Source organism: Mya arenaria, chromosome 8, assembly GCF_026914265.1.
Source record: "Mya arenaria isolate MELC-2E11 chromosome 8, ASM2691426v1".
In the NCBI taxonomy this organism is placed as follows: domain Eukaryota; kingdom Metazoa; phylum Mollusca; class Bivalvia; order Myida; family Myidae; genus Mya; species Mya arenaria.
Window position 1 is genome coordinate 28,784,349 of NC_069129.1, and position 26,558 is coordinate 28,810,906.

The 26,558-nt window shown below is 35.1% G+C and overlaps 4 protein-coding genes across 4 annotated transcripts in view; 2 read left to right on the forward strand and 2 right to left on the reverse strand.

Annotated features, from left to right (window-relative positions):
• The first annotated feature begins 886 nt into the window (after positions 1-886).
• On the forward strand, positions 887-7,743 carry LOC128243892 (uncharacterized). The gene is made up of 6 exons (XM_052961892.1): positions 887-1,280; positions 2,214-2,278; positions 2,906-3,028; positions 4,956-5,075; positions 6,307-6,384; positions 7,047-7,743. The coding sequence occupies exons 1-6, from the start codon at positions 1,093-1,095 to the stop codon at positions 7,667-7,669; spliced, it is 1,197 nt and encodes a 398-aa protein (XP_052817852.1). The 5' UTR covers positions 887-1,092; the 3' UTR covers positions 7,670-7,743.
• Positions 7,744-10,111: 2,368 nt separating this feature from the next.
• Positions 10,112-13,201, reverse strand: LOC128244818 (putative nuclease HARBI1). Its single transcript, XM_052962909.1, has 4 exons — positions 12,677-13,201; positions 11,845-11,957; positions 10,944-11,052; positions 10,112-10,568 (listed from the first exon to the last, which is right to left on the reverse strand). Exons 1-4 carry the CDS (start codon positions 13,104-13,106, stop codon positions 10,168-10,170), a joined length of 1,053 nt encoding a protein of 350 aa, XP_052818869.1. The 5' UTR covers positions 13,107-13,201; the 3' UTR covers positions 10,112-10,167.
• Positions 13,202-15,004: 1,803 nt separating this feature from the next.
• On the reverse strand, positions 15,005-24,720 carry LOC128242739 (GMP reductase 2-like). The gene is made up of 7 exons (XM_052960012.1): positions 24,555-24,720; positions 23,813-23,932; positions 22,656-22,739; positions 21,286-21,459; positions 20,252-20,440; positions 19,659-19,861; positions 15,005-18,503 (listed from the first exon to the last, which is right to left on the reverse strand). The coding sequence occupies exons 1-7, from the start codon at positions 24,639-24,641 to the stop codon at positions 18,305-18,307; spliced, it is 1,056 nt and encodes a 351-aa protein (XP_052815972.1). The 5' UTR covers positions 24,642-24,720; the 3' UTR covers positions 15,005-18,304.
• Positions 24,721-24,736: 16 nt separating this feature from the next.
• LOC128242738 (endonuclease/exonuclease/phosphatase family domain-containing protein 1-like) overlaps positions 24,737-26,558 on the forward strand; it is a 32,242-nt gene continuing 30,420 nt past the window's right edge. Inside the window, exon 1 of the mRNA XM_052960008.1 lies at positions 24,737-24,866. The gene's annotated coding sequence lies outside the window, so the exon portion shown is untranslated. The remainder of the gene's footprint in view (positions 24,867-26,558) is intronic.

Sequence of the window (26,558 nt, forward strand, 5' to 3'; positions counted from 1 at the left end):
ACAATTCTATTCACTTATATATATTGAAAATATTGCAATATAGTAACTTACCAAACTACCCCCGTACTTAAAATATACACTCGCGTTGAAGCGTTGTATAAACATAATTAAGTTGTCCCAAAGGTTAAATTTGAATTAGTTTTCACATTTAAATGATTTTATCGGTTAAAAGCAATTATTGGATAAACTAATGCCAATAATAAAGCTTTCCGGCTATATTGATCAAACCAAATAATATACTACTTTGTTTTAAATGGCTGAATGTGTATAATTTCAATAACTCGGGTTGTGGTTGCTATTATGCTATGCTATGCTATTATGCTATGCTATGTTATGCTATGCTATTATGCTATGCTATTATGCTATGCTATTATGCTATGCTATGCTATTATGCTATTATGCTATGCTATGCTATGCTATGCTATGCTATGCTAGGCTTGGCTAGGCTAGGCTATGCTATGTTTGTGTTTTATGTTTTTGTATGTTTGTGTTTCTTTGTGTATGCTATGCTTTTTTTTTTTCATTTTTTTTTTATTTTATGTTATGCCATTTTATTTTATTTTATGTTATGTTATGCCACTATGTTATGTTATGTTATGTTATGTTATGTTTTGTTTTGTTTTGTTTGTTTTGTTATGAAAAGCCGGTTTCTTTGAATGTCTTATAATCAGGCTCGTGAGTGAATACATACTTCAAAGCATTTCTAGTAAATGAAGTAAGTTTTTCACAACAATCAACATAGCTGAACGCATGTTCAAACTAATCCGCGGCTTAACCGCTCGTCAGGATTTACTCTTATCTAAAACGTATAAAACTGAGAGAAATAAACAAAGGCCTGTTTCACAATATAAAGCCACACATATTTAAACCTTGGCCCGGTTTTCACGATCGATTCAGATTAAATCTCCTCGCAAAGGATTGGGATTAAGCTCAAGAAATTCAATAGCGCTGGGAGCGATATCATACAATTAAGTATGGGGTTTATGTAGAGAATTTGGGTCACGCTCAGTGTAAAGAGATATTTTATGAAAGATATTTGGGAAGTGGGGAAGTTATAAACTTGTTATATTTAGGACGGAGAATTGTTTTAAAATGTATGGTGTAGACTTCGGAAAACCGTCGAAAGCGTGTAAAACTAGGGAACGTAGCGTGAATTGGTCGGAAAGAGATAAATTGTTGGCGGTGCAGCTTATTATTGACAGGGAGAATGAGTTATATGGACCAGTGCTCGGGATAATAAAGAAGAAAGCATGGGTGTGTTTGACCGACATGTTCAATGCGTAAGTACTATTATTATCATTTTTTGTGTATGTAATAGAAGTCATTGATATTTTAAAAATGATACCCGTGGGACCGTTTTACCAAACGTGTTTCTCATGACAGGAAGTATAAATACTCGGTATTTAATGTTGATAGATAATACATATTATTATGTATAAATTAAGTATGATGATTATTTTGTTGGTGTTGTTGTTGATGATGGTGAACATCATCATCGTCGTCGTCGCCGTTTTCGTCGTCATCATCATCATCATCATCATCATCGTCATTGTCGTCGTCGTCGTCATCATCATCATCCAACCTCCTCCTCCTCCTCCTCCTCCTCCTCATCATCATCATCATCATCATCATTATCATCATTAACATTAAAGACACAGTGTTTGATGTTCTGACAGCGACAATATATCTTTACAATTAAAATGAAAATTGTTAACTAATAAACTAGCGCATGGTCATTATCACAGCTCTCATGAGTTATGGTTTCATATTTATCATGTAGGTTTAATTGTTCAGACACGATTCGAACATGAGTAGTTAAGGTATCATATGTACATATGGATGTATGGTGAACCTATAATATGTAGGTATCATTTACAAGGGTTTGATTTGTATATGGATTGCGTAAAAGCTATCAGGGGCGGATCACGGAGTTGACGTTAGAGGTTGCGTATCTTCGGGGTGTAACCCTTCGACCTGCGTCCCTCCTTAAGAACCGAAATTTATTTAGCATGAAATGTTGGCAGGTTGTTTTTTCACCAAGTTCTAGTCCGGATGGTGCATTTAAAACTTGAATGATTTGGGGGGGGGGGGGGTCGCCGGGTTCTTTATTATCCCGAGCACTGCATCGAAATCTAACCGTTTTGCCGATTGCTTGGTGATGAAACAAACTTAATTGAACACCGGATACCTAAACTTATTCAACCTTTTTCCAGGGAAGCTGACGAATACAGAACAAGTGAACAGCTGAAAAAATGTTTCGAAAACTTGAGGAGCAATGGTATGTGTTCACTGTATTAATTAGAACTACTTGTCGTTATCATTTCTACTACTGCTGCTGCTGCTGTTATTGCCTCTCAAATCTGACTGCTAGTTGTTGTTGTAGTAGTAGTAGTAGGAGTAGTAGTAGTAGTAGTAGTAGTAGTAGTAGTAGCAGTAGCAGTAGCAGCAGCAGCAGCAGCAGCAGCAGTAGCAGTAGTAGTTTCATGCAACAAACACCTTAATCAAAGGAAATGTGAGTTGCTCTTTACCGTGATCCTTTCGTCCGTCCGTCCGTCAGCCTGCCAGTAAGAACGTCGTTTGAAGGTGGTCGTATAGGAAGGGGTGTGTGCTGCGTTCACGTTGACAATGCTTTTATGTCCCTTTTCCCACTTTTTATACTATTTTGAGTAAAGGGAAAATAAACTTGTGGGTTAAAAAATCATTTATAGTGTCCATTACACTGACTATGGCACAAACTTACTTTCAAACTGACATTCATGTGTTAACAAAGACACCAAGGGTGGAAGCGAACAGGTTCTGTCTAATTCTTCATCGAATGTCACTCAGAACCGTTTAGCCCAACAGTTGAATGTGAGGTCGTCCTGTCATACGGACTCTTTACTAGTTGAATATATATATTTTTCAGCACGAAGATACTTGGACGGGGAGATGAAGTCAAAGACTCCTACACCCTCTATTCAAGTTCTGATGGAGAAGATGGCTGGGAGTCCCACGGGTTTTAGCATGAAAATTCCGGTTGACATTGATGGTAATCGTCGAGAATTAATTTTGGGATAGGGGGCCGGGTCCGTCATGTTTGGGCGTGGCGTATGGGGCGGGGACCGTCATGTCTGGGCGTGGCGTATGGGGAGGGGGTCAGCATGTTTTGGCGTGGCGTATGGGGCTGGGGACCTTCATGTTTGGGCGTGGCGTATGAGGCGGGGGGCGTCGTGTTTGGGCGTGGTGTATAAGACGGGGGTCGTCATCTTTGGGCGTGACGTATGGGGTGGGGGACCGTCATGTTTGGGCGTGGCGTGCGGGGCGGGGGACTGTCACGTTTGGGCGTGGCGTATGGGGCGGGGGACCGTCATGTTTGGGCGTGGCATATAGGGATAGCTAGGAGGCGCAACCTTGGATGTTTTATTCATCTAGTTTAATTGTAGTTATTATATAGTGAATATTCTATGTTTACACAGAAGATACGAAACATGTTTGTCGACGTTTGGCTGCAGTTCTTGATTGTTCTGAAAGTTAATGCTCAAACATGATGCGATAAACGTATTACTATTAGTATATAAAATGCTCAAAAAACAAAAACAACAACAACAGCAAAAACATATGATTTCCGCATAAATAAAAAAAATATTAACGATATTTTGGCGCTTTTTTAATTGGCAATTTTGTGACCACCTAGCTATAAATTGAAAACCGATTAATAACGGCAAGTGTCTGAACATTAATCATATGTTTTGTTTGTTTGGAATATTAAAGTCAAATAAGGTGAACATAATACATAATGCATTTCAATTCATACTTTTCTTTTGTGTATCGATCTAGACTTTGTACCGTTAAAGGGACTCTCTCATGTTTTGGACCTAAATGTTTTGTTCATGGTTTTGCTTCGGAAAAGACTGTTATTGTAATTTTACACTCTTTAATACCTAAATTGCAGGAAAAAAAATACAATTAGAGTTTATAAAACCCCTGGTTGTAGTGGGTAGCGAACCAACGCCCGTACAGTAAAGAAAAAATAGAAAACTGGCACCAAAACCACTCGACCGCAAGGACTATTACATCACCGAGAGATATTTAATCTAACCTTTAAGCCTTTTGTTGTATCGCGTTACTTACGCTTTTCAAAATTTTGGACTTCAAAGACAATATTTGAGCATATATCGACATTAAAATTTTATTGATGGGCTCCAGTCGTCAGTATCTTTGTTTTAACACTCCCAATGATTTGCCACACTTTATTTCATAATGTAAAAGTGCATTTTACAAAACATGAGCGAGTCCCTTTAAGGTATCCGATACATAAATATTTAAAGTGTTGATGTCGTGTGACCCATTATTGTGTTGGTAGTATTTGAAAAGATTTTAGCTGCAGAAAAATGATACCAAGGGTATATGGGGACACCAGGCCCCAATATCAAAAAAATACTTAAGTCAAATCTCTATTTCAATCTCAATTCATTTAACCACATAAAAGCATTGTATGATTCAAAATCTTGCATGTTTTTATTCTTTTTGAAAATGTATTTTCTCAAAGAATATGTTGATAAAAAGAGTAATACGTTGATAGAAAGATTTCTCAATATTTTAAAGAAATCAAATTCTAGAGCAATAAATAAACTTGACTATTTTTAAAAAAAAACACAATGAATTTTACTCAAATATATTTTTGGCTGTATAATATTCTTCCATTGGAATCTTGACCAAAGGTTTTAATAAACATATTCTTTGATATAACACGCTTTTAAAAGGTGTAAAAACATATATGATTTGTAATATTTTTATGGTATGTGGTAAAATGAGTTGAGACTGAGATATCTGTTCATGATATTGTGGCCAGGTTTCAATCGCTAACGTTAATGTTAATTTAGCTATCAGAGAGCGAGCACTTTTGTGGGTCAGAAGTCGCAATTGCAAAAACTGCATTAATCTGTTACGTAATATAAACGTCCATACATTTTCAGCTACCTCAAATAGTCAGGACACCATCCCCGTGTCCATATGGGCCGGGAATACAGACATCGTCAAGGTGGAGGTCCCGGATTGCGATGGCAGTTCTTCACCCCATCCGCTTCGATCAGAAGGTTAGTTAATAGGGTTCCAAAATTCAGATAAAGGGCTTTAATTTTGATCAATGTCTGATTTGGAGCATACACTGCAGTTCGGCTTGGCCAGAGTGCGATGTCCATGATAATGCGATGACGTCGTGGATCCTGTATTATTTTAGAATAACTAATTACTACTGTAAACTGTAATCATCAGCTCAGTAGTATGGTCAATCATTGGTCGATCGTATGAACGATCGATATGATTGGTCAATCGTATGAGAATTTGATTGGTCAATTGTGTGTCCATTTGAGTGCATTTGTCGTTAGTGTTATAATATTTATGAAAAAAAACAGAACCCATCACAAAGATGCATTTGTATTATACTTTTTTTTTGTCTTAGAATGAGCCAATTATTTTGGAATTGTCTGGAAACAATTGATTTAAGACTGCTGTGGAAAGATCTCAGTTGTTCATACTTGCATTCGAAAAATGATGTTTTATGGCTAAAAGCGTTACTAGCGCTATAAGAAAAATCAAATTTTCGGCAGTATTCCAAACAATTGAGATCTATTCTATTGTGAGTATCTTATATGACTTGATTGAAGGAATTAAGGCCAAAACCGGCTGATTCTGATAAAAAACATGTAAAAACCGCCAATCTATGAGAGTGCAGATTTAAATGAATACTGTTAAAGGGGCTGTACTCCGTATGATAAAATAGCGAAAAAAAGAGAAAATTGTCGAAAACTGACATAAACTTGGCATCGATGTGTACAAGGCATTGAAACTTACTAACTGAAGTACCACATAGTTTACAATTTATTTAAGTTTAGCAGTTATTTCGTATTTTTCCATTAAAAAATATTACTGGGTATGTCTACCAGGTAGAATTCATTCCTTATGGGTGATTGGCTAGTCGGTATTATCACGTGATATTACCGAGGTAGGTCTATTAGCTTAATTATGTCACCCATAATAGTAAGCCGTCATAGCTTAGTCGATACGACGCTGGACTGCAATTTTGGCGACACGGGTTCGAACCCGGTGTCCGACACATTTTTTTTTTTACATTTTGGTCCTTTTTTACAATTATGATATCAAAGCGTAACACATTCTATTAGATAATTGTCATGAGATTCGTTTCAGAAAAAAACTTTTTTTGGTGCCAAACTGGTATACAGTCCCTTTAAGAGATCATTGTTTTTCAAAGCTTTGTAAAAAACCCAGAAGTTTTGCTGAAATATATAAACATATTGATAATTCCAGAAAGCGACAGCCGTTCGAATATGGATGAAGATATGACCTCGCCAAGTCTGATCAAGGGGGTTCCAGGACCTTCAAATGGTACGTGTATTTATATGTACCAGTGAATAAATAAACTATAGATTAAATTGTACATGTTAACCTCAAACTAACTTTCTGCTTTTCTAAATCATGTTTTAGAAGAGGTATTCAGGAAAGATTAATAGCAAAACTATGATTATTATAATTATCATTATGCATGTGATATAAGAATTATATCTTATTTAACCAAAACGCCTTCATTTTATGTTTCTTATTACATTGGTACTAAAAGTACATAATAGTTATATGACATGAAGTAAAATCTTAATGATTAAGAATGGGTGAAGTGAGCGTATGATTGCCTATCTGCAATTTCATAGGCTGAAAATATAGGCTGGATTCTAACAGCTGTAAGAGCCCAAGTTGTATAGGCTTATTAATACTCACACTCGGGCAATGCCTATTAGACGAGTGCTCCAATAAGAGTATTAGTCATTTTAGATTTTTGGAGCATAATGCACAGACAGAATGTAACCCTGGTTAGAGCTACCCTTGTTTTTTACGTGTAGCATTGTCACACGGGACCCCAATTTCACATCCCTCCCGGAAGATGTTTAGTATTTTTAAGTGCTGAGGCGGGGAATCGAACGTGTGACCCATGGATAGACAGTCAAGTGTATGGCCACTTATTTGTTTTACCATATCATGATCTCATTTTCCAGATCTTGTTGATCAGCAAAAGAATACCCGTTCACCAGTTCCATTCGCAAGGAATACACCCACCTACAACCCACACACAAATAGTCCAAGCTTATACGTACCACATACGAACAACCAGACAATATTCGTCCCACAGATCAACAACCATAACGTGTTAATTCCACATACAGCCAGTCAAAACGCATTTGTACCACACACTAACATTCAAACCACATTGGTACCACACACGAACACCCAGCATATAAACGATCATCCATCGCTTCAGCAACGTTCAGCAAGTCACCATTCTAATACTCCAAACACAAATACTCGAAGTACACCTAGTCAACTGACCAACGGTCAACACACAAGCAATCAAACCTCAAATAATCCGAACACAACTGATCAACACGCAAGTAATCCTATTACATTCGAATCATACACTCACAAGTCTAAAGGGAAGAAGAGAATGATAGAAGATGACCTCATTGACTGTGAACTCGAAAGATGTAAATTGGAACAAGAGAAGTTGAGATTGGACATTGAGTATATGGCGCAGAAAAGAAGTGAAGAACAAAGTCTTTATAAATTAAATATGGAAGTTTTAGAGCTGAAAAGAAGGTGTTTGCAAAAACAATTGGGATAACGTTTCGATTTTTACCATCTTGTTTTGTTTATAAATGATTGGATTGTACTATTTTTGTTGAATAAAATGCAAACTTGAAATAGAAAATTTTGACGTTTAGCCTATGACCACAAAACTTGGAAGGAACACTTGATGTGCTTAATGTCAAGATGAATTACACCAACACTAAGCCACTTTCGCCGCAGGCATTTAAGGGCTATGACCTTTGAAATTTTACACAAGCCCACAAGTCCTGCACTGGTACAATGGTTTCCGGGCTTCTTGATATAATTGTTCAAAGAATTTGATGTTAAGCACGTGATGTCAAGAATTTGAGCTTGTTCATGTGAAAAATTTCGATAACTGTTAAATTTCCGAAATATTTACCATGCATGAATTTGAGCTTGTTCATGTTAAAGCCTAATTTTGATAACTGATGAATTTCCGAAGTATTTATCAAACAAATATGTCTACGATGCAATCTTTAGAAATGAATCTTCTTGAATCTTTCTGAACTTGGTCATAATGAGTTTGGTCATAAATAACTCGATCATACCCCATACGAGCCAAATTGCTTCACAATTTCTAGAGATGTGAGCCTTTAAATGCTACATTTGGCAATATTACACCCCCCCCCTCAAAAAACAAACAACAAAACAAAAAAACAACAACAAACAAACTGACAATACCTACGAAATAGGCGCCACCCCTACCGTTTTTATAGTCGGATGGCAAAAAAAACCCACAAAAAACTTAAGTGTGTGATTTAATATACAGAAGAATACTTGACCTGAATTCCCCAATGATAACAACAACGTTCGCACATAAAGCTCAAAATGAATAGAAAAAAGAAGCCCTTTTGAAAAGATGTAATACTAACCAAACCAATGTTTTATTTTAGGCCTTATCCGTTTTGTAACACCACTTGACTTGAGGTATCCGATGTAAATATAAATGTTTTTTGAGCCATTGGCTGCATTGAAATGTTCCAGTTTGTTGCCTGGTGAACCCATTTATATTTTTCTGAAAGTACATTCTTACTGATTAAAAATATGTTAATAAATGAATGAAACATGTAATTGAAAAAGGGTTTCGCAGTTCGTGTTTTTGATCTACATGTATATTTAAATTTAAACAGAGCGTGACACTGCTTTTTTCAATATTTAAAGGCCCAAACCTTTTTTCATGATATATTACGGTATGTTATTTACATATTATTTCTCTTCTAATAAAATCTTTTCAGATAACACCAACACTATATAGGGTCGCAAGGCATTCAAAATTCACGTTCGTTTACATCATGTTTGTTCGGACAACACTTAAAATGGCTTCAGACAAATGAGTTATGGTCCTTGAATTGTCTGTACTAAATTGTATTACCTTTAACAGTTAAAGGTACTCGTTCACGCTTTATAGGCATTGGCATAAAAAAAAACAGCAGGCTAGTTTCAAACTAATTATAAAACAATATTAGAGCTTAATTGTTATTTTTTTTACATGTAAACCTAGTTATGTCGTCCGACAAGCGTGCGGTGTCATTTCTGTGTTCGACCTCGAACTTTACCATGCATTGAATTAAATGACAAGACACCGTTTCTTGAACAAAACCAAGGTCTGTACAGCTAATGTAAAGGTCACACCTTAAGACCATTGGTTTGTTTCCCGTGAAGCATTTTAGATCTACTTGTGCAACCTACATACCAAGTTTCATGAAATTAAATGCTTCATTTTACAACGAGTTGGCCAACAAATTAAAATTGTCAATGTGGCATTGACAAGTTGACATTAATCGCACGGTTCAAGCCCTATCAGAATCTACTAACGAACGATTTTCCCTCCTTTAGCAATAAGCTTTCTAATTTAGACTTCAAGGTAAATAAACAAATACAGGCTTCTTACACTGAGGTTGTCGTTGTCAAAATGATAGCTTTCTTGTACTTTTTAAAGTTATGGATGAGGTATTGTAATGACACTTGGTATGCAGCTATAACGTATAGCACGTATAAAGATGTACGTCGGGGGTCTAAGGTTTCTGTAAACTATAAATAGAACAAAAACGGTTTTCGCTGAACAGTTTTGCTTGACTTTTAAAGATCAAACCTGCTTAGGACAATGCAAAATTTACCTTGATCCCTTTGGCCTATATGAGGTTATGTTAACGTTTTGTAATTACCACGAAACGGCGTCGTATGTTGGCGTCGTAGTACAAACACTTAGAATTGGCCACAATTCAATCCCCGTTTAGGATATTCACACGAAATTTCGTACACATGTTCGCAATAGAAATCCGTACGTGAATAATAAGGCTCATAACCTTAGCAATAATATAATGTTGATTTGTGACCCTTTTTAATCGGACGTTGCCATCTGTTTGCGGTGGTGTTTGTTCTTCTATAAAAAAACATTTAAATGTACCACAGTCAGGCAGAGAAACACAAAATGTGAAATGCAGACAAGGTTTGAGCATTTATTTATATCAAGTTTCGCAATAACAATATTTATATTTGACTTATACACAATCAGGAAGAGTCACAGAAATACTTTTTGCGAATCTGTTCTCTGTATTGGCTATCACATCCAATTTCACAAGCCATATCAGGAATCTCTTCAGCGTCATCCTCCGAATCACCATCAGTATCACTGGCAGGCAATAAATCCCCCCTCGCTAACCCAATGTTGTGCAGGACCACGCATGCGCGGATAATCGTGCGCGCCTTTTCCGGTTCGACTCTCAGCCCTGAGTTAAGACACGCAAATCTACGCTTGATAAGTTCGAAAGTCTGTTCAATAGGTTCTCTGGCTTCACTATGGGCGTTATTGTATCGTTCATGACTTTCACTGTCGGTTTCAAGATACGGAACCATCAGGTGTTTTTCGCATGGGAAGGCTGAATCGCCGACTAGAACGCCCTCGAACGACCCTGAAAATAAAAGTTTTCCCTTCGAGCATTATACATATACTTTGAAATTACATGTATACAGCATGTAGAGACATTTTCTTAAATATTAAGAAATTAATGGTGTTTAACAGATCCGCGTCAGGCTCACCTGGTGCTTCTTTAGGATTGTGTTCATCCAGCCGAATGGCGTATCATCAAAATAAGAGGTTGAAGAACAATTCATGCAGCGAAATATTTTCAAGTCACTGAATTCATCACCATTAGCACTCTTCTATTTAAAGACACGTTTTTTCCTCCATTAAATACAACATTTTAGCTGCTCCTTGACTCCTGTTTAAATTTGCAAATGCGGTGACATATCAATAATTATAAGTTATTCATTGTATTAGCAGTTACCTTGTTCGAATATTTTACGTATTTCACTTTCTTGGAACATTGTGGCATCGTCTACACTTCCTGACCTTTCTTCGCAACTTGTTATCCGCGTGTTGGTGTCACACGTTACCTGTAAATATATAGCTGGAAATGAACAAGGGCATCGCAAGAGACCGGGTGCGAACGCTCTTCCATACCCCTCGGCTTACCAATGGACTAACGTATTCAAGGAAGGGTTATTTTCTTTAGATATTGTTTGCACAACTCCAACGACCAACGACTACCATGTACACGACCAACACGATATCAACAAAATAACCACCTCCACTTGTGTGGGAACTGCCGGAATGTGCGTGCGTGTGCGTGCAATTGTGTATATATGTGAGTGTGTATGTGTTTGAGTGCGTGTGCACGTGCGCTTGATAGGCCCTCGTTTGCTTACCCGCGTGTCTGCCTGCCTGCATATGTCTGCCTGTTTGTATTATATGTCTGTCCATCTTTCTGAATATCTGTATGCATATGTGTGTCTGTCTGGCCGTCCCTCCAATATTTAGCTTTTATGGGGTTTTACTGACATTTGGTTAAGGGGTTTTAGTTTTTAATATGAAAATCTCATAACATTTGTTAATGAGCTAAAAAAGGTATTAACCTTATCGTCCGTCCGACTTTCCGTCGGCTAAAACCAATATCATTCAAGCTCAGGAACAAAATAAACACATACTAGCCCTGGATCATTTAATTATACTTTCAAACCTTGTTGGCTCGAATTCCCAGGAACCAACGAAAATACCGCCAATCGGGAATGCTTTCCTTCAGAAAAAAGATATCGGTCCTTTACACCAGTTCGAGCCAACGAGGAATTCGAGCCAAGCGAGGTCGAGCCAAAGATAGTCGACTGTATTGGCAAAATATATTCATATACCTGCAAATTGTATGAATGGTATCCTTTCCTGTTGAAATATTCACCATCATTCTGCATGGGTTTAACAATTCGTATACAAAACACATCTATGGCACCAACGACGTCGGGAAAACCTGAAAATAACGGATTATTAATTTTGTAGTAAAATATATTAATTATAATAAAATAACAGTATTTAAAAATGTGGCGGTCAAAACCAGCCGCTGGGAAGGCTCAGTTGGTTGAACTCCTTGCTGTGATGGCACACTTTTCCTGCTGTTTCCAAATGTCAGGAGTGTTCGGATCCAATCAGGAAAAAAGGCCGAGATGCTCCCGGATTGCTTTGGGAAGAGGAGTGTACGCGATGTGTGATTACGAACAGCTAGGCGTCCAGTCAGTAGAGTGCTGTGCTAATGTGCCAGAGTATTGGAAACTAATGAGTCCCCTATAGATTCTTTATGGAAAACTGGCGCTAGAAATTCAGGAAAATGACGCGGCCTCCATTTATAGATTTTTGACCCCCACCCCGCCCCGTCTGAAGATAATTGTATTTCTCATTTGTAGTAGAAATAGTAGTTATTATAGTCAGTTATGAGAAGAAGTAGCAGCAGCAGTTACAGCAACAATATCAGAAGCAGTAAAAGAGTAGTGATGGAGGTGGTGGTGCTGCGGAAGTGATGGTACTGGTATATATACATAGTAATATCAGCTAAAGTATAACTTGTTGGTGTTGTAGTCGCACTAGATCTTGACGTGTCAATTTAAATTTTGTTTCAATAAAATTATGAATCTTCAGTAACTATTCGCAAATTAATTCAGATATTTATTTCATTAACAACTCTAAATCACGTACCTGACTTTTCGTAAAAGGATCTTTTCGTTGTTTCTAATTCGTTCGGAGTTGGAAACCGTATGAACATCGAGTCAATTACATCAGATAGAGCCTTGGATACTCTGTGTACACATCTATGAACAGTTGCTGCAGAAAGTTTCAAAGAATCACCCGTAGTTTTCCAAAATGCCCCGGTCGCGTAGAAATTCAACGCCGCTAAAAGCTGCATCAGGGGCGAAACGGCCATGCTACGAGCTGTCGCGAAGCGAACATGCAGGTCGATTAAGTCCAATATAAACAGTATGGTTTCTCGTCGAAATCTGTACCGTGCGAATATTTCTTCATCAGAAAGTTCGTCCAAAGGGTTAAAATCAGGTGTGCGCAGAAAAACCTTTCGCCGTAGTATTTTCCTTTTTCTACACAAATTAATAATTCGCCTTACATTCGTCATATTGCTCGCTTTACTATACAGAAGTAAAGGTTTAAATACAGTTTAAATCTCTCGCTCTAAATAACAGGGAACACGCTTAATACATGTACTGTGTGTGTTTGTAGCGATGTATCGATTGTGGAAATGCCGCCTAATCCTTTTCTCGGCCGAATAAATCTCAAGCATGATTGTGAAACCATTGACTCGCTGAGTGGGATTTATTTTTGTACAGATCAGCGTCAATCAAATGCATGTTATAAACTCGGCGCGTCATAACAACTAAAGAAAAGACTGGCCGAACGATCAATTCAAACGTTGCGTTAGAATACATGTTAATTAAAATAAAACGAAATTCTTAATGCATACTTAGATTTGTTAATTCAATCTCACTTTCAAATAGCCTTAAAACCAAGTGGTTGGATAGTTTAATTATCCATGGCATATGCCTGCCTTATTAACGCTCCCGCCCCTTGGCATTCGGTACGTGGAATACAACTCGGGATTCATTTTTTTTATACGTTGTACTCATTAATTTAAAATTATTTGGGACGCAGTCTAGCAAAATAGTCTCGCCAAAAGCACTAACGGATCCAGGGGAGGATGCACACCCGGCAGCCCCCCCCCCTTAAATCGTCAGTTTACTTTTAATTACAATAACGATAAAAAAAACCGTAATAAGGCCCAAAATGCGCAATTTCTGACTAGAATATTTTCAAACTATCTGGGGGGGGGGGGGGGAGGGGCAAGTCTAAAGATTATGCCCCTAAGTAACGCCCCTTTAACGTCAAATCCTGGATCTACACCTAAATAGGGTATTCTATTTTTTCTGAAAAATTTGCTTGAGTATTTTAGGTGCAGAAGTATACTTTTATATACTGCAAAGTAGAACCCAAAAACCTTAATGTGAAATCATGTAAAGTTGTGCTTCAAATAATGGATGGACCAGTGGCGAAAAGGACACTTACTAAACAAGCCCAGTTTGAAAGACTACGATTGACAAGGTAATACATAGTTGTATGCAGAGATGGAACATAGGAGGAGGATTTTCATGAATGTGTCCTAAATATTACCATAAGCACAATATGCGACTGAAAATCACCTAGTGTTTACGCTCATGACGCTCACTTGCTGAAAACACCTTTGAATCTATGTCAGTTAGAACATATAACTTAAAATATAAATTACTAAGAAAGATTCGCTCGCTTAGCCCTTCTTTATCATTAAGAGTTTACATGATATATTCTAACTACAACTTAGTTTAACCTTCATTTCAAGCTTGTGAAATCGGCTATCGGCCTCTTTTAAGTACAACCCTTAATCATTGAAGACTTGCTTCGCTTAATCAACCCTCAATCATTTGGCACAATATGTAATGATTATAACTTAGAATGCCTCTGGCAGAACCGCCAAATTTTCATAAAGTCATTTCAAATTTCCATTTTCATTAAGCCATTAAGTGGTTCATTGAGTGGTTCGCGCATATGCACTGGCTAGTTTAGGCCATAAGCGCCAAACACTAAGAAAGTTATGAATTATTTTTGCTTAACTTAACTTTTAGTTAGGCAGCTTTGTGCAAGTTTAGCAAAACTAACCAATAACTTTAGTTCGGCAGCCAGGCGCAAATAAATCAAAATTAACCAGTAACTATTAGTTCGGCAGCCAAGTGCAAGTTAAGCATAATTAATCATTAACCATTAGTTCGGCAGCCAGGCGAAAGTTAACCAAAATGAACCAATAAATTTAAATTCGGCAGCCATGGGCAAATAAAACAAAACTAACCATAACTATTAGTTCGGCAGCCAGGCGAAAGTAAAGCAAAATTAACCAATAACTATTAGTTCGGCAACCAGAAACAAATAAAGCAAAATTAACCAAAATTAACCAAGTACTATTATTTTGAGGCATGAACAACAAAACAATACGTTTAATGTTATGTATTCTCTTTTCACAAAGGCAAACAAAAATATACATGTACAAAATAAAAAGCAGATAAATAAAATGGAACACATACTAGAAAACTCTGACAATGTTCTTCATTCAGCGACATTTTGTTTATATCAATAAACACATCAATCATATCGATAACAAAATGAACTGAGACATAGGATGTCCCCAACCAGATGCTATAACGTGCCCAATTTTGTATGAAAACCAAGTGGGACTTATTTTACTTCCTACACAAACATCGTACATGCATGCATCTTTGACAATAGCACATTGGTTTTCTTCGAAAAACAGACCTGCTCTTGAAATATTACAAACTGCATTGAAAGTAAATTATTTTCAATTCAATTTGTTAATATTTTAAGAATATGATCTTCTGTAAATCTACCCAAAATGAGCTGCCTATGAAAGATTAGCAACAACAACAGAAATCAAGTAAAAACAATAAATAAAACAATAACAATTCCTTTTTTCTAATACTTTAAGTCAGCTGTTATTGATTTTAATCAGGTGAAGCAGTAGATATAAACAGTGGCTGGCCCAGAATAGGCTAGTTTACACAATATATTGAACACCAAAAATTTAAAAAAAAATTGTTAGTATGGACTTAATTAAACAAAATAAATTGTAAACATCTCATTAGACCATTTAGTTTTGTAAATACATATTAACAATCTTTAACCATTTCTTGCAAGTTGGTGCAAACAAAGAGCATATATTATTCATCATTATATCAACAAAAAACGTGAAGCATAAGTACTTACTGAACCTGTAACTGATTTTTTTTTAAATTAAGATGAATTATTCTCAGTTAAAACTATGCGAGCATTTAATACTTGTCATAAAACAGTAAAATCAAAGCTGTAGAAGAGTGTAAATCGAATGCCATGCTTTTTAATGATAAGTGGTCAACATTTTATTTTGTCCAATGAGAAGGCAGTATTTCTCAACTTTTCCAATACATCTGTTTCAGTAAATCAGCAGTCAAATCAGGTGAAGCATAGATATAATCAGTGGCTGGCCCATGAAGTAGATAGATAATACAACAAAATGTAGACCACTTAAGTTAAAAGTTTAAAGGTACTTGCATTTGTTATGCAATCCAACCATTTATTTTTGTAAGTAGTGACATACTAGCAACCTTAAACATTTCTTAAGTGTGTATGGTTTTCAACTAAAAATACTGTTAGCCAACAATGCTAAATTCAAATGATATAAAAAAATACAATACTGATTTACAGGACTATTAAAAATAGTTCTTTATAAGAACTGGAAAGTAAATATTGTTGATGAAAACTAAATAATTTATAGTGAATCTACAGCCACAATAATGATGTTTTTTCTTTCATTGTGTTTAAATGTTTGTCGTATCCGGTTAATTAAAAAATTTACGTTTTAATCTTGATATTTATCATTTGTTTTTTGGAACATTTTTCATCACTTTTCTTTGTTTTTCTTTATCGCATTTAATAGTAAATAGTTATGCCTCACGTTTATGGTGATATATAAATATACTTTTTTACTTGTAGTACAAGATGCCACCTGTAATTTATTTGTTGAAGCAATATCATGTTCTTCAAGAAACAGTTATTAACATTGCATTTAAAAACATGAAATTAAGAATATAATTTGTAGTGCATGCAAATATATAAATAACATGCTATGACCCAAAAAAAATAATTCAGTTTTCAAGCATCAGCACATTTTCTTTACCTCGCTTAATATATCTTATTCCAAAGAATTATTTGTAAATTTCTGTTTTTGAGCAAGATTTGGTGGGAAACTATGTTAAAAAAATTCTTTGATGAATTCTAATTGAATCAAGTTAAACATAATATGTGATGTTGTTCAACACTTTTATATACATGTAGCACATTTTCAGAATTTCAATGCACAAATTACTTTGGTTTTTAAAATTAAACTTATTTCTGAAAAAAAGAGAAGAAGTTACCCATTCCAAAAACAACAACGAATGCCGCAATGCGATGAAAACAGATTTCTAATGGTTGACTAAAGAACTTCAGCCTTTGTTTAAGATTAACCATATTTATTTTATACCCTTACCATGGATAAATTCTAAGGGTATGTCAAATAATAGCTTTATTAAGTGTTATGTATTTTGATTTTAAACAAACCATTTTGTACACAAACATGGACAGTTCAACAGATTAAAGGGACACAATCTAGTTTTACGCTTAATAAATGCGCAAAAGAAGCGAATTCATTTAATAACATTATGTTTCACCCATCTGACTTTATACGATCTTAACCAAAAACTGATATAATTTTTGTACAGAGCGATAATTTTGAAGTTTTTTTTTAACTGGAGAACTTGTGACCACAGGCTATTTAATTGAAACCTGTTTTATAAAGGCTAATATCTTTAAATATATAAACTATCAGGTGGTAAACTATATGGCGCCCCTTTAATAAGAAAACAGCAAATCTTTTCAATATTATATGAGTTTAACTGTTGGTTATAACTCGCTAATTAATTTCAAATGTATAACCCAGCAAAATCTTATAAGAAATATTCATCCTAAATTTAAGGGTTTTTTATTGATAAATTTCGCCCTAAAAGCAAAGACAGTAAATAGGCAATATAATACAACAAAAACACAAGAAAAAAATGTGTAACGGAAAACAGAATTAATAAAAGGTGCACATTCAAAAAATAACATAAGAAAAGAAAATGAAGTTCTTAAAAAAAAAGAATGTTCAGATAAAAAATAAGTAGATCTAGTGTTCTAAAGTATTCTAATATAAAAATAAAAATTACCCTAAAGCATTGACATGAACACAACTGTAACATAAATGCCACTTAAAGTGTGTAACTTATTTCTTTATATCTTTTTGTTCCATACCAACCGGAGCAAATAGTCCGATCTGGATACAAGGGGATTCACCATTTATGTTCACAATAAATTCTGATGACAATTTTTTTCTTCTTCTATAATAGAAGCTAATCATGATGTATTACTTGTATAACTTTTTTTCTTCTAAAACATATTTAGTTATACTTCAACTTTAAAATGATCCTTTTAATTGAAGAAATTATTTGCAACAACACTTCATAACAAAAAATAAGAACACAAAAAATAGTGTCTGAATCAACTAACACATAAAACAAATTACTTGGTCAACAGTCAACTTAGCAAATAACAGATATCTGGGTTAAAAAAACTATCAACCAATCAGGAAATGGTTAACAATAAACCAATCAAATAAGAAATTTCTTGATCATTAATCAAACAATCAGAAAAGAGAATTTTTCATCAGTGTTCCTTGGTGCTTGCAGCAAACACTTCATTCAGCTGCTGGGTGACTCGGATGAAAGTTGTGCGTCTGCTTAGCTCTTTCAGTTTTCCTGCACCGACATACGTACACGTGGAGCGAACACCACCAAGAATGTCCTGCAAAGTGTTTTCTACCGGACCTCGGTACTCGATCTGTACAGTTTTACCCTCGGACGCTCTGTGAAAAAATACATTTAAGTTAAAAAGCTGAAGTAAAAATCTTAAAACCTTCCTTAAATAAGATATTGCTTCAAGGATAAAATAAAAGTTCAAAATAATACATGTTCTTAGTTTCATGTGCATATCTTGTATGATAACAGCATTATGGCCAAATTAACTTTCCAGCATGACTTGTTCTAGCAATAACTTATAAGGGGCATAACTTAACAATATTTAAACCCAGAGTTATGAGCCTTGCTACACATGTGCAAATCGTCACTAGGTACAATGTTTTATGTGAATTTCTAATGGTTATTAAACTATCTACAAAATAATGCTTTTGCATGTAATTGACTATCTATAAAATAATGCTTATGCATGTAATTGACTTAATATTTTTTAAAGCCAGGTTATGAATTTCTTGAGAGATTTTTGAGTTATGGCCAATGATACATTTTTAATATGCTTATGTTGCTAGGGCTATCACAATACCAAGACTTTTCTTCAAAGAACAGAGAAGCTTAAAATCATATTCATTGTTATCTATAAAAGGGATTTCGTGTTGTCTTTACAATTTGGTTCTTCGAAGAGCATGGCACAGGCGAATGCCAACCAAATGTCAAGGTGTTTTTTTTATGAAAATTAATTGGGCATATCTTATGTAAAAACCAGAGTTATGTGCCTTCCTTCACATGTGCTTATTGTTTTAAGTCACATGTGTACTAAATTCATTTCAATGTCTTGAAGATTCCCCAGTTTATTTATTTTTTACCTTGCCAACGATGACACCAAGGATGTCAATAAAAAAAACGAGACAGATATTGTTAATACATGATCTATAAATAAACCGTCCATGGTTGGGCATATAACAATTTTTTCCTGGACTGGAAAAAAACAACGCCATATTGACCTGTCTATTTACTCCTAACAGAGGGGGAAAATCATGCCATAAATGCCATATTGACCTGTCTAACCCGAAACAGTTTGTCATTTGATGTTATATAGGATAATAGGGTATCCTGTAATGAAACAGTTATCGAACCATTAGCAATGAAATATGCAGTTCATATTAAGCAAAATTATAACCACCCCAATCAATAATTATTTCTTGGTCAATATGATAGCATATTTTAAAGCTAAAGAGAAGATTGTATATAATTTTTTCATAACATACCTGTATTCAGCCACCCCGCCAGCATGTTTCTTCATGGCCGTAGCGGAACTCATGCCATAAAAGATCTTGTACTTCTTCCCATTCTGCTCGACCATTTCCCCACCTGACTCCTCATGCCCAGCAAACATCCCGCCCAACATGACAAAGTCAGCACCCGCGCCGAAAGCTTTTGAGACATCACCAGGGCATGTGCATCCCCCATCCTTTCATTATAGAGAAAAACAGTTAACATTTTAAAGTGAAGACAAGAGAGTCATTGCAAGGACCGCCAATGCTGGTCTGTTTTGCACCTGAGTCAAACAAGGGGAGTATATGGACAATTATCAATGCAAAAGTCATGGGCATTGAAATTCATGAGCGTATTGTTTCTGGTAATCATGTGTATCAAGTTTCATATAAATACCTTGAGAGCTTTTTGATAATGGCCAAGGTATAAGTTTTGAATGACAACATTGATAATGAAATACAAAGTACCAATTTCAATTTTACATGAATGGTCATATTTTAACTTTAAAATTGTTTCATGAAATGAGCAGTCACACAAAAAATAAACTAACTTGACAACTGAAAAAGAAATTGTGTTGAAAACTTACAGAAATAATATGTCCACCAAGTCCATGAGCTGCGTCAGCGCACTCTATGACGGCACTAAGCTGGGGATAGCCGACACCTGTCTTCTTACGGGTGGTACACACGGAGCCTGGACCAATCCCCACCTTGATTATGTCTGCGCCTGACAGTATAAGCTCTTCAACCATCTCACCCGTCACCACGTTTCCAGCCTAGCAGAAAAAAATGTTTTGCGATGTGTTTTATTTTCAAACCTCATACCTGTTATGAACAGTAACTGTTAATTCATTTTCTGAGGAGGTTGCAAATTTTGTTCATGATATTTCACTAAAGTGTAGATTTCAAGCCTAGGGGTAACATTTAACCTTCTTCTCAGTATGCCTGTATGGGTTTTATCATAATTCATGTGTATTTGTGGATATAGAGTCCCTTACAAAATTGATTTTAGTTGAAGTAATCAATGCCACTTTAATCCATTGATATCATATATCCCAAAAGGTATTCCAACTTTGCAATACAATGAAGTATCAAAATTAATGTAACTAGGTACAAGAAAGGCTTATAAGAGGGTCAGTATGTATGTACTGGTATAGGAAGTTAAGTTAAATAATGGCTTTTAAGAGGGACTTAAACTGTGCACTGATTGGTAGGTTACAGAAAGGCTTTGCAGAGGGACATAAATATTCAGCAATACCAAAGTCCTGAATTCAGGATAATCTTACACTTGGACGCCTGTTAGTTAATATTATTTTAAAGGCCTTGTTTAAGAAATGTTTGGCCTGACAATCCCCTGCTGTGCATCTCCTGCTAATTGCACTGATGACACAGAAGGGGCCAATTTCCTGTGTATTTGTTTATTGGCTCAGTGCCATTTAGGGTCCATTTCTATAATAAAACATCCAAAACTGCACAGCAGGATACTTAGATCAGAGATCTGATAAGACAATTAGGCAATTAGAATAAGATCAATACACAAAGGTTGTGTACAATACACGGTTTGTGGGGGGTGGGGGGTCACTTATAGAAGGCCTTTTTAATCATAAATGAAAATGTATACCATAATTGTATGGTTAGGAAACTCTTTTCTACAGCTCTTCACAAAATGCACAAAGTGTTCCGAGTAACCATTGGCAACGTCTACACACAGGAACTTGACTTCTGGAACGGCATCGAGAATCTCCTTCAGTTTCTTGAGATCATTTTCACCGGTACCAGTGCTGGCAGCTACATGCTGTTTGGGCAGAATGTTTATACACGTATTCAATTATCACATGGCATATCTTAAAAGGAAACATCTCTGTTGTTAGGTGATAAGGAAAATAAGACATTATGATGTCTTCATTGATCAACTCCTATTTTCCAATAACTAACTTTCTTTTGAGGTCCTTTACATTGTTAAAACAACATTTCTGTTATTGGTAAATGGATAAATGTAATCAATAGTTTGATTTTAAAATAAGTTTATCAAAAAGGCCCTATTAATTGTTAAAGGAAGTAGACACCAGATGGTCCAAAAATTGGCAAATTTATACAGTATTTCCTCAGAACAAGCCTAGAATTGTCAATGGGAACTACATGTAGTAGGAGGCCACGCACCGATAATATATAATTTTACTAAAATCATTATAGTTGCTGTCTCATCTGTGTTTCCCTGTGTAAAAATAGCCGCTATGGTTTCCCAGTTTAAATCATATCTGTTTATGAGAACAGATAAATATACCGATTAACTACGAAATATGTGTCGTAAGAGATGAAATGCATCAGTAAGTAAGGTTCAATGCGTTGTGCACAAGATATCAATTTTATGTAAGTTTTTAACAATTTTCTTGCAGTCGTAACATCTGTCTTCTAGTCCCTTTAAGACAAGATTTAAGTTATTGGTAAATGGAAAATGTAATCAATAGTTTGATTTTCAAGTTTTAAAGTTTATCAATAATGGTTTTTCATTCGGTCTCACCAAGTATGTCACATGTCAGCACATGGGAATGCGTGCATCTAAGAGTTAAAACTATGTATTCACTTTTTTGAATAAGGTTACTCATAATAGAGAGAAAAGCAATCTCGTGTATACTTCTCTTTAAGTCTGTGTTTCATGCAGAATATGGCAAAAAAATAACCAGGTATTGCGATTCAGGTTAAACAAATAATAACGCCTGAACCTTTACACATAAAAGTTAAAAAATCAACAAAACATGTTTGTGTGATTTCATCTGATATTCCATTCAGATTTTAGATATTATGATTTAATACAACTATAAGACACTTTGTCAATTTACATTAAGAAGCTTACTATAAAGAATTAAGTAAACATATAAAGACACAAGTATCTAGGGAAGATAATTGCAACTTACAACATACATGTATACAACATGAATCAGCTTAAACTAATGTCAAGTTTTCAACCCTAACTACAGTGATGAGTCTTACCCCAATAATGTCCTTGTTTTCTCTGGCGAACTCCTTCCATTCCTCGACAGAGTAGTGTTTGTGTATCACAGTAAACATGAGGTGCTGGAAGAGAAAGTAACCAGTATGATGATCTAAATCAGGGATGTAACTGACCTTGCAGCTTAAGGGCTGAATCCATTTCAGCAATGGGTGTTGGGGGCACTTTAGGCCCCCAATGGGGGTCAAGGGGGTGAAGCATCCTGCCACAGAAGCAAAACTGGCTTTTAAAAAGTCCTTTTGAGGTCTCTCCTGACATAAAATTTGAAGCAAACTGGAGTGTCAATACTAACAACAATCAAAGTAGTAACCAAAATCAACAAGTAAAAAGAAATGTCAACTGTAGTATATTGTTCCCAATGTTGTGAAATTTTGCGCGAACTTCTGAACTTCAAGGTTATATTCTAATCGTCAAAATTCCAAAGAAAAAAACACCTACAAATAAACATTACCTTTGCAATACTGTTTTTTTATTGACAAATTTACACTTACTTAAGTACTTCAGCATTTAATTTAGACTCAACCCCAAAAATGTAATTACATATAATCATATCATCGGAGAGTCTAGGTTGATGAAAAATTGTGAGTCAATCCTTTGAAAGGTCAGTTTTAAATTTAATTTATGTAAGCATGGGATATTCATGAGCAGACTCAGACAGCTCAGCATATGAACTTAAGAGTGTTTTTTATTACTTTTAATTGGGGGAGGTGTTGAAGAGAGGCCTAAAATTTCAAAATCCAAATTAATACTTTTGGTGTTTATGACATGAAATACATATTGCAATCTTACACTAATTTTTTCTTTTTAGTATATTCCTATATAAGGGATTTGTTTATTGTAGATTTCGAAAAAGGTGCGCCAAATTGTATGAAAACATAGCATAATTTCGGAAATGACATTGTTAAAATATTGTTCCAGACTAATCTTTAAACAATGGAAAATATCAAAATGTTATTTCACTGTTTGTTACAGTGACACATCGTTTTTATTTCACAAATAAATCTCTTAAAATGAACCACAAATCATGTAATAAATACCTTAAAACATTACATTAAAAACTTCTATTGTTTTATTTATTAGTTGTAAATGATCTAATAGAATGACCCTCTAATGGAGTAATCTCAATAGACACACATACTTTTCCAATTGCCTTAGCCATCTCGAATGTTCCAGTTGTGTCCATGTTGGCCACCATGACAGGAATCCCTGTGTAAGTCTGGCCCGAGTTTCGGAATATAAAGGTTCTAGTCAAGTCAACCTGTAAATAATGGTTCAGAATGGCACCTGAAACTATTTTTTTGTTTGTGACCTGTACATATACATGTATACACATACAAAACTAGAACTTGGCAGAGCATTACAAAACACTCACGTAATATTAAACAGTCTTAAAGGGGCATAACTCTACAATCACTAAAGCCATAGTTAAGGACCATTGTGTGTATTGTCTTGCACACTACAGGTTTAAACTTGTACTTTTTTTTGAAGTTATGGACAAGGTCATCAAAACAGAAACTTGGTATAATGGGTTGACATACATGTATATAGACTAAAACGCTTACATAGAAATAACTAAGATAATTAAATTGGTGATGCAACAATCCTAATGACCTGAATAAAAGGCTAATAGCATTATTCATTTATTAGCATTAACATTTTTTTCCACATGTATGTCAATCCAAATGGTTGGTGACGTGAACAGACAATGAGTGTGGAACACTGATATTATCAGACATAAATATGCAAGCCTGGTTAGAGTTGTAATACTCAATGCGTATATGATAAACTTTGGAGGGAAAAAGTTCATTGTTTATCCGAAACAGTTTATATCCGGAATATGACCACTTCTAAGGTTATTCTGAAAAAAACGCGATACTTACATCAGATCGGCTTCTGAGAGTGCTCCTTTTCGGACGAAATAAAACATCTTTGAAGTCCAACTTCACGTCATTGTCGATTCTTGGCATTTTGGCCTTTTATTTACTTGAAATCAATGAGCAAATGTACTCTGTGCGTCCTTGCCCTTTGTCGTTCCGCTGATTGATTGCTGTATCCTAGCTCGTCTGGGTTGCGTTTCACACACTAATGAGTTACAGGGAACCTGCAGATGTGATCGTACAATTTTATCTCCACTGGGAAGAGTTACTCGAAAATAAACACAATATTTGTGTTATTTGGATTGGATTGTACATGTAAGCATTTGATAAGCGCATTATTTATAAGATAAACATCTATTGTATTGCGATTAATGCAGTGTGCTTATTAGCATAGTGCATTTAATTAATAGACAGGTGAAAATGTTGTTTGTCGATTTCACTGTGCATTGTTTTGATTGTTTAGTTTCATTGAGTCACTCACTCACTTAGTCATTCTAAAATGCCGTCCAGGCTTTTTTTTTAATTGATGGTTAGCCTGGACCAGGCTAACCATCATTTAAAAAAAAGAAGCCTGGACGGCATTTTAGAATGACTACTCACTCACTCAGTCACTGTTCATAAATTGTTTCCCCTCTTGCATAAAATGAATCTATATTTTTATTAATTATTGGGTAATGCACAAATATATGGGTCAAATCAAATTTTATTTTCAGTCGGTATGACTAGTCCAAATAATTGTACGTTGACGGATTTTTTCTATGATATGGCAAATCCTTCGTTAGGAATTAGAAGAATCCCGTACAACACGTCTGTTATTTTAGACTATTGGTATGACCTAACAGAGAAACATTAGCTATGAATAGCTATTGACCAACTACATATTGTAACAAGCATATATAACTTGTGTACAAACGAGTATAACAGCATACGTAAATACATTTGAGTATCGTAAATTATGCTTATTATAATTTGCTGGTAATATTGCATGTAAATCATAGAAAGATAATGGTACATTGTACATCTTCGACGATCTACACAATATTACAGTGTTTTGTTCCAACCAATAATGGGCAAAAATTTGGCCCCAATTACAAATGCTGAAACATACTTTTTTTCTGAAATGTTATGTTTTGACAATTTAATGAATCTATGAAAAAAATGACCACAAACGATTTTTAAGTATTTCAAAGTATATTCTTGTTCAATGATCAAATTTAATGATGGAAAATAAATCATAAGAAACATAATGGAATAATGGAAATTCTAATGTCAACTTTGTTTCTGATGAATGTAAACCCTCCCTCAGAATCAAAATCTAAATAGTTTGAAATAAATGTATTGGCAGGTGGGTTTGGGGGTATTCACACGAGAAAACATTAACAATTTCTAGTTTGAAATGATGCATTTCAGGGCTTTTTATTTATTAGTTATTAATTTTAAATATTAGTTTATTTTTCTTTTAAAAGACCCACAATGGCTGAAATATCAATCCTTGGGGTGTAAATATCTATTGCAATAAATCATGACAGATAATTATTTCATATCTCTGAATGTGATGAAAATCAATGATTTCCGAGTTCAATTACCAAAAAAAATTCACATCACATAATTTATTAGGATGTTGAAAATGAACCAGTACAGGTCAAAAGAATTTCTAAAAAAAAAAGTATTTTTTTTTTTTTTGGATTGGGATTTTTTTCTGAAGATTGGGAAATATATTTTATATTTTGCTTTGGGAATGGGTCCGATAGATGGACCCGTGGGTACATAAGAAAAAGCCCTGGGTGAGCAGCCTTCCATAACTCTTAAGCTAAAACCTTACTTTATAAAAGTAATACAAATTCTATTGATTTTTTTTTGTACAAAAATTACATGTATACCCGCTATGTTAAATGTACTTAATTATCATGCGGTATGCAATTAAATGTTAACAGCATTGATGCTAGTTGCGTGTAAATGTTATAATGTTATTGATCAATGGTTTGTAATAATACAACTAACGAGGCG